An 8,762-nucleotide genomic window follows, 5' to 3' on the forward strand; every position below is an offset into this window, starting at 1 on the left:
AATGGAGTGATCATTCAGGAATCCTGATACAATGCTGCRCCGACTCTCACGATTGAAGGAGTCCTGGGCATTGTTGGGAGCCGGGGCTGGGCTGGGTGGGACCTGGAAGCAGAGGTTGGCCTGACCGACTGTCTGACTTCAGGAAGTCATTAAGTTAAGCCTCATTTTCTCCCTGGGAAATGCTTTCTAGAGCTTTGTTGTAAAACTCAATTACTGCAATCTCTGTTTGGAGATCTTTGGTGTAAACATACACATCTAACCTGCGCCCTCTCTGTGGACTCAATCAAAAAACCACGGAAAGCAAAGGAGTTAGAGCAGTGAAACTGATGTGAGAAGATCTGAGGGCTCCCAAACAGCATTTTTTAAGATACTGTAGTGTCTGGGTAATTTTAAAACATCATGAAGCAGAGACTCCTTTCCATTGCTGTGGATAAAGAGCTGAATTTTACAGCACTGATGCAAATCCAATAGACCACGAGTGTGAGGTGCAGTGTGTGGGCCACAGGGAAGCAAGGAGATGTTTCTAATTCCCACTGAYGGGGGTTAAAGAGGGAAGGGAGATGGGGCTCACCCATGTCCTCAGTGTGGTCATGGCTCCCTGTTCCTTATYGACTCTTCCCTCTCACAGATCCATCGTCTACTTGGAAATTGATAACCGCCAGTGCATCCAGTCATCCTCCCAGTGCTTCCAGAGTGCCACCGATGTGGCAGCGTTCCTGGGAGCCTTGGCATCCCTTGGCAACCTCAACATCCCCTACAAAATAGAGGCTGTTAAAAGTAAGTGTAGCTGGTGAGCTGGGGAGGAGGCACAGCCAAAACTTTCCAGCCTTCCCCAAGTTCAGTCATCTGTCAATTGGCTACCAATTTGAGCACAATGTGCTTTTAATAACCTCACAATTCTTTTTTTCTTTCCCTTTAAGTCTTTCCTTAAAAAAATTGCAAACCCACTTTATTGTTTTTGCTTATTCCAGGTTTTATTTCAAAATCATTATCACTCTAAAAGTTTTAAAAAAAAAAAAAAAGAAAAGAAAAAGAAAACCCAAGCAGCTCCAATCAATCAGTGACATGCAAAGAGTTGAAGTTTGTATCTTGAAAATCCCCCCTAAATCCTTTTGTCTTAACAGCTCAATGCGAGCGCAATGATTTGAAGTTTGCTAATCCTTTTCCTTAAAGGAGAAAAAAGTGAAGCTGTCTCCTGGTGCAGGCTGCCTTGTGCAGCCGAGAATTTGCCGATAGTTTGCAATTCTGATTAATAGCGTATAAAATGACCTTATTTTGGAAGGGGGGGGGGAGGCTGATTTAGATCAGACTTAGGTACCTCTATTAACTAATTTTCCTTCATTTCCACTCTGTCCCTGGTTTGCTATGCAGCTTAATGTCTCAGCATCTCTTTGTGCCCCACTGTTTTGTAGGTGAAACGGCCGAGCCCACGAAGAACTCGCAGCTGTATCCTATGTACGTGGTGGTGGCCGCGCTGGTCTTGCTCGCCTTCATTGGACTGGGAGTGCTGGTGTCTCGCAAACGGCGCAGGGAGCATGGGCAGCTCTGGTTCCCAGAAGGCTTCAAAGTGACAGAGTCGAGCAAGAAGAAGCGACGGGAACCCCTTGGGGAGGATTCTGTTGGACTGAAGTGAGTAATTTGCTTGCTAACCTGATAAACACAGGGCTGCTCAGAGGAGCCCGTTGGAGTTTTGTTCTCTAGTGCGTTGTGTTGGTGTGGCAGGGAGGAGAAAAATCATGGGTCTTGGAGCGTGGGGGAAAAAAACAGTGTTTCATCTGGTTCATGCTTTGTGATCTGTTTGTACTTGGTAAAAAATGAAATGCAGCCTGGAGGGAACTCTGGAAAATTGGTTGATTCTTCCTTCAGTTTGTGCATGTACACAGTCCAGCACAGACAGGAGATAACTTTTTGTGTGGTTTTATTTTCAAAGACCCCTCAAAAATGCTTCGGACGGCACGCTGATGGACGACAATCAGAATGAATGGGGTGATGAGGAGACCTTGGACACCAAGAAGTTCAGGGTAAGCCCTCTGCCACATTCCCTCCCTGTACTGCAGGCAGTTTGTCACAGAAGGAGCAGAGGRACCCTGATTGCTGTCCCCAGCTCTTTTGCAAACCTACCCGTGACAAACACACACCATGGAGACTCACAGAGCTTCCCAGGCTGGAGCTCAGCCCAGGGGGTTTTTCTGGGAGCTCATTCCCTGCTGTTTACCTCAGTTTGAGGAGCAGGCGATGCTGCCCGACACGGATGACCAGACGGACCACAGGCAGTGGACCCAGCAGCACCTGGACGCCGCTGACCTGCGCATTTCCTCCATGGCCCCTACCCCTCCACAGGGGGAAATCGATGCTGACTGCATGGATGTCAACGTCAGAGGGCCGGGTAAGGACCCCTTGCACTGGCTGTGAGCTCRTGTCAAACCCTCYCTCAGCCCCACACASCCCMTTGCTGGTACAGAGTCCCTGCTGCCTGTTCTGCACCACAGGGTTGCTGTTTTGTGTAATTTACAGACAGACTCTGTCACATTTTGCTTTCCATGAGAGCCCTTTTGTTCAGTCACTGAGATGCAAATTACAGAAGTACCTATTAAATCACCCAGGTTATCTCTCAGCTGCTGCTGTATTCCTCTCCTCCCACCCAACAGTACATTTCAGAGTCCTCTTTTCAGGCTTTTAGCGATAGTTAACAGGTTTTTAAATTCTTACAGACACTTGGTCTTCCCCACGCCTGTGAAATTGTCCTCTGAAGTAATGAAGGTATTTACCATGCTCGATTTGCTTTGAGCAGCTTTTTTTATAAACTGCTCCTTCCATGGTGCAAACGAGCAGATGAAACAGGGAAAGCAGTGAGCAGTGAGATACCACTGAGGAATTTCAGATCCATATCAGAGGAAGGATATTCGTGTTTGATGTTCACAACCAGTCAGGAACTCAGTCTTGTTGCACCCAGGAGAATAAGCATCTATCGCAGACAGAGCATCTGGCTGAGCCTGCTGCATTACAGAGGGTAAAAATCCCTTTTTTTCCCCCTGTCCCCCTGTGCTTTCAGATGGCTTCACCCCGCTGATGATCGCCTCGTGCAGCGGAGGAGGGCTGGAAACCGGCAACAGCGAGGAGGAGGACGATGCTCCCGCYGTCATCTCCGACTTCATCTACCAGGGTGCCAGCCTGCACAACCAGACTGACCGCACGGGCGAGACCGCCCTGCACCTGGCAGCCAGGTACTCCCGTTCAGACGCTGCCAAACGCCTGCTGGAGGCCAGTGCTGATGCCAACATCCAGGACAACATGGGCCGCACGCCCCTCCACGCCGCCGTCTCTGCYGATGCCCAAGGAGTTTTCCAGGTAATCTATTCTTTGGTCCCCAGTTTTGGGGTTTTTTGGCAGGGGAAATAGTGGTGCTAGGTGAGGATTTTGTCACAGCGGGATCACAGTTTTAAAAAATGAAGGCCTTGTTTTGGGGCACAGCAAAGCAGCACCCATGGGTTGGGAGCAGAACTGGAGAGGTGAATCTTTGGATAGAGGTGAATCTTTGGATAGGGTGTGGCAGGTCCTGAGATACCTGGAGTGCCTCGCTGTCTGTCCCTCTCTAACGTTTGTGTTTCCTCTGCTTTGGCTCCTCTTGTGGCAGATCCTGATTAGGAACAGGGCCACAGACCTGGATGCCCGAATGCACGACGGGACCACCCCTCTGATCCTGGCTGCCCGCTTGGCTGTGGAGGGGATGCTGGACGACCTCATCAACTGCCACGCTGACGTCAATGCCGTGGATGATTTAGGTACTGAGGCACCTCAAACATCAGTTCCCTCAGACGTGGAGCAAAAGGGCTGCTTGATGCTGATCTCAGCATTCCCTGATCGTTTTGTGGTTTTCCTCTGCAGGCAAGTCAGCCCTGCACTGGGCAGCTGCTGTGAATAATGTTGAAGCTGCAATGGTCCTCCTGAAGAATGGGGCCAATAAGGACATGCAGAATAATAAGGTAAGATCTCCTAGGCTGATGTATGCGAGGGAAGAACCATTGTGGGAGTCTATTAAAAAGTAATTTCTGCCTAAAATACAAATGTCTGGCACTGAGAGTCTGATTTGATTGTTCTGCTGTGAATGAAGCTGTTGGATTTGGCTCAAAGGAGGGAGCACTGTGGGATTTGGTTGTAGGGGTGTAGGGGATGTGCAGTGCCTGGTGGGCAGTTTGTCTTTGTGGCCACCTCCAGCATGTTCTGGGTCACTTGTAGGGTTCCTGGTTTGGTATCAGTACAAGAACACAGCTCAGGGTGGGAAAAAGCAGGAGCAGAAGCTCACCAGAGGAGGGATGATGGTAGAACCATCTCTGCCACTCAACTTCATGAAGTTGGGCATGGAGCTCAGGGCAGGAGAATCTATGAACTCAACCCTAACCAAACATTACTGGCTTTCCAGGAGGAGACCCCGCTGTTCCTGGCAGCCAGAGAAGGGAGCTACGAAACCGCCAAGGTCCTGCTGGAGCATTTTGCCAACCGGGACATCACGGACCACATGGACCGCCTGCCGCGGGACATCGCCCAGGAGCGCATGCACCACGACATCGTGCGGCTGCTGGACGAGTACAACCTGGTGCGGAGCCCACCCCTGCACAACGGCCCTCTGGGGGCACCCACCCTGTCCCCCCCGCTCTGCTCCCCCAACAGCTACATCGGCAACCTCAAACCCGCCGTGCAGGGCAAGAAGGCCAGGAAGCCGAGCACCAAGGGGCTGAGCTGCAACGGCAAGGACGCCAAAGACCTCAAAGCCCGGAGGAAAAAGTCCCAAGATGGGAAAGGGTGTCTGCTGGACAACTCCAGCGTGCTGTCCCCGGTGGACTCGCTGGAGTCGCCGCACGGGTACCTGTCGGACGTGGCCTCCCCGCCGCTGATGACCTCTCCGTTCCAGCAGTCCCCTTCCATGCCTCTGAACCACCTGCCGGGCATGCCCGACGCCCACCTGAGCATCAACCACCTCAACATGGCCGGCAAGCAGGAGCTGCCCATGGGCAACTCCAGCAGGATGGGCTTCGAGTCGGTGCCGCCGCGCCTGTCGCACCTGCCCGTGTCCAGCCCCAGCACGGCGATGAGCAGCGCTCCCATCAGCTTCTCGGTGGGCGGCGCGGCCGGGCTCAACGGGCAGTGCGACTGGCTCAGCCGGCTGCAGAACGGCATGGTGCAGAGCCAGTACAACCCTCTGCGAGCCAGCCTGCAGCCCGCGGCTCACCAACAGCCCCAGAACCTGCAGCACGGCATGATGACCTCCCTGCACAACGGGCTGCCCACCACCAGCCTGTCGCAGATGATGAGCTACCAGGCCATGCCCAGCACCCGGCTGGCGTCCCAGCCGCACCTGATGCAGAGCCAGCAGCTGCAGCAGATGCAGCARCARCAGCAGCAGCAGCAGATGCAGCAGCAGCAGCAGCCCAACCTGCAGCCTCAGCAGCAGCAGCCACAGCAGCCCCAGCAGCCACCACCACCGCAGCAGCACCACAACCCCGGCTCCAACGGGAGCGGCCACATGGGCCAGAATTTCCTCGGTACGGAGCTGAGCCAGCCCGAGCTGCAGCCGGTGAGCGGCGGCACCATGGCCGTGCACACCATCCTGCCGCAGGATTCGCAGATGCTGCCCACCTCCCTGCCCTCCTCCCTCGCCCAGCCCATGACCACCACGCAGTTCCTSACCCCACCTTCCCAGCACAGTTATTCCTCCCCCTTGGACAACACCCCCAGCCACCAGCTCCAGGTGCCCGACCACCCTTTCCTCACGCCGTCGCCGGAGTCRCCGGACCAGTGGTCCAGCTCCTCTCCTCACTCCAACGTGTCCGACTGGTCCGAGGGCATCTCCAGCCCTCCCACGAGTATGCAGTCACAGATGGGACACATCCCCGAGCCTTTCAAGTGAAAAAAAAAAGGCGTTTCAGAGACGCTCAGTTGGGAGCCAGAAGCTCGAGGGAGATTTTTTTTAAAAGGACGTTGGATGCTTTTATTAAAGGATCCTTTTAAAATGTTTTTATAAAAAAGGAAAAAAAAAAAAGAAAAGAAAAAGACAGATTAATTCCTTTTTTTTTTTTTAGTATTTATTTATGTACTTTTTATTTTACATGAGAACACTGCCTTTTTATTTATATGTTCTATTGTTAAGAACTCAATGTGGGACACCAGTTGTGTTTCGAGAAATCAACAAATTAGGTTTTTATAGGACGTTCTCTTTTGTTTGGGGGGATTCATTGTGTTTGATTTGAGAGGAAATGTTTATGTAAAGCTGTAAGCAACCATTTGTGATTCTGAAATGCCATTAATTTATTTTTTTTCTCTTTCAACTCAGAAAGAGAGGTGAGAAAGAAGAGGGGAAGGAAAAATTGACTAAAAATACCACTCCTTAATTTTTTTCCCCTTAAGTATGGACAAAATTTTAAAATGTACTTTAAAATGTTTCCTTTTCTATTATATGAGAGGACATTTTATGGTACCAGTCATGAATCTTTGTTTAAATTTCAGTATTATATAGTTGTACATTTGCCTTGATAATAGAAATTTTTGTTCTCTCTTGTTTATATATATATATAAATATATATATATTTAAATGATTTTTATGATCTAAAAAAAAAGCAAAAAGAAAATCGGGATTATAGATCTGTAAGAACAGTTTCTAAGCTAAAAAAAAACAAACTACAAAATATAAATACAGTCCCCCATCAAAAAGAAGTGTATTTGCCAAATTTCCAAGAGAGCAAGCCCATAACTATGGAGTATATACACAAAAGAGACTTAATTTTACTTTGAATATCTTTACTGCTTTCTTTTTTTTGTTGTTGTTGTTTGTTTTCGTGTTTGCCTTTGAGTAACTGTTTAAGAAAGAAATGCCAATATAAACTTTGTAAACCACATCCTTATTTTAAGGATGGCCTGCCTATTTTTTAAAAGAAGGTGTGTCTGGTGGTGCAGACACCCTGAGTGAGATTAMAAAGCATTTTATCACACTGCCACCCCACCAGCTCCTCTGGCAGAACCCTCACTGGTGCCCAGTGGGATGTGCTGCTGGTTTTGATGGGAGACTGGACTGGCCAAACTGGAGGGCAAAGGGACAGCACAGCTGTGCTGTGAAACGTTGACATTTTGTTCTGTGACGTTAGCCTGGAGTGATGCATCTTTTTTTAYATTGATGTGTGCACTCTTTCTGTGTATCATGTAAAATATAGTATAAGCCTGTGGCAGATTTAATGTTTGTAAATACGTTTTTTTTTTTGTTTGTTTCTTTTTTTTTCCAAGAAAAGGTGGATTTTGTTTCAAAAATCTAAATGAGCAAGTCTTAAATATATCATAAATATATCACCTTATAGAGGTGTTGGAATATCACTCACTCGGGTGCAAAAGCAAGCAGACACCCTCAAACTAGATAATGAGTATGGGACAGGCAGATAGGGAACAGTTAATCAAGAAAACCTAAGGAAAGGGTTCCTTTTCCTCATTCCTTTCTATTAGAACACCAAATAAAATGGATATTTCTCAAGGCACAGCGCCTTGCTGAGCACTCATCTTAGTTAACATTTCAGACCATTGTTATTGTGACACGCCTAATATGAGTGATAAAAACATCACGTGGTGTTGAATTCTTCCTATGTTTTATAAACTAGAGTGTAGTTTAAGAAAAGATATCTTCTGTAATAAAGTTATCTACATGCAAAGTTGTAGTTTGCAAAAATGATGTATTTTTTTGGTTAACTGATTTGCAATAAATGATGCTTCTGGGCATCTAGATTTTACTAAAAACTGGGATTTGGTGTTTTTGTTATGGGTCAGTTGAATTCCGGGGTTTGACACCTGCTGTCTTTCAGGGCTGCTTCTGGAGCTTCCCCAACATATTTTTCTCTGTGGATAAACTCAGAGAACAGCTTTGGACGATGAAAATTTCTCCATAATTTCTGCTGAATTCTCACTGGCTTGAAACACCTGAGCAAGGCAGGAGGGGTCTGCTGAGCCCTTTACCTGTGCTGTGGGTGCTCTGATATCCTCAGGCCTTCCTCAAGATCTAAAATTGGAAAAATTGTTTTAAAAAAATCCCTCATGCATCTTCAAAGTTCTGCAAAACTTTGCTTTCTGGTCATTTTTTTGGGGGGAGCTTTTTCTGGCTGATGAGACAGCAAAGGGTGAAAAATATCCAGATGTTTTTAATTTCATAGTGTCCATGGGAAGAATGGGGGGGTTGGAAATTCCCTGCATTTCCCACTTCACACCGAGCCCATGGTTGGGCTTTGGGATGTGGTGGCTGGCACAGAATGGCACTGGGAAGCCACCAGGTGACCACCAGCAGCAGAGGGACAGCTTTATTTGTGTCACTCCAGGCACAAACATCACCCAGAAATGTTTGCTGTCCTTGCTGTACTCAAGATTTTCAAGGTAAATTAATTTAATTCTTTCTCTACCCCACAGGGACCCTGCAGTGCAAATGCAGCTGCAAAGTCCCCAAATAACTGGATATAAATAGCAAAGCCGTTGACCTCCTCCCAAATCACATAAGCCTGGAATGCTGGTATTTTCCATTCCATGGGTGGGGAGGGAAAGGGCACTGGGTATCCCAAAGAAACCCAAAAACTTGTTGTACAACTAAAGCTGTGACAGTGGTGCTCCTTGTGCCACCAACAGCAGTGAAATGCACGTTCAGAGGTCAGGGAGGTGACATTCCAGGATGTACCCCTCCAAACTCCATGGAAAGGGGTGTTTTAACTGAGGATAAACCCCTCTTCACCCTGCAAAATGTG

The 8,762-nt window shown here is 48.2% G+C and overlaps 1 protein-coding gene across 2 annotated transcripts in view; it reads left to right on the top strand.

Annotated features, from left to right (window-relative positions):
* The window catches only part of NOTCH1 (notch receptor 1), a 42,292-nt gene extending 34,524 nt beyond the window's left edge, over positions 1-7,768 (top strand). For both annotated transcript variants that reach the window (XM_057380873.1, XM_057380874.1), the window contains exons 27-34: positions 629-777; positions 1,413-1,629; positions 1,931-2,021; positions 2,221-2,386; positions 3,053-3,348; positions 3,635-3,782; positions 3,886-3,983; positions 4,421-7,768. In XM_057380873.1, the coding sequence (XP_057236856.1) occupies positions 629-777; positions 1,413-1,629; positions 1,931-2,021; positions 2,221-2,386; positions 3,053-3,348; positions 3,635-3,782; positions 3,886-3,983; positions 4,421-5,905 (2,650 nt within the window). In that variant the 3' untranslated portion in view covers positions 5,906-7,768. The remainder of the gene's footprint in view (positions 1-628; positions 778-1,412; positions 1,630-1,930; positions 2,022-2,220; positions 2,387-3,052; positions 3,349-3,634; positions 3,783-3,885; positions 3,984-4,420) is intronic.
* Positions 7,769-8,762: the final 994 nt, after the last annotated feature.

This window comes from Malurus melanocephalus, unplaced genomic scaffold, assembly GCF_030028575.1.
Source record: "Malurus melanocephalus ecotype Western Australia unplaced genomic scaffold, MMel_1.1 scaffold_474, whole genome shotgun sequence".
NCBI lineage: Eukaryota > Metazoa > Chordata > Aves > Passeriformes > Maluridae > Malurus > Malurus melanocephalus.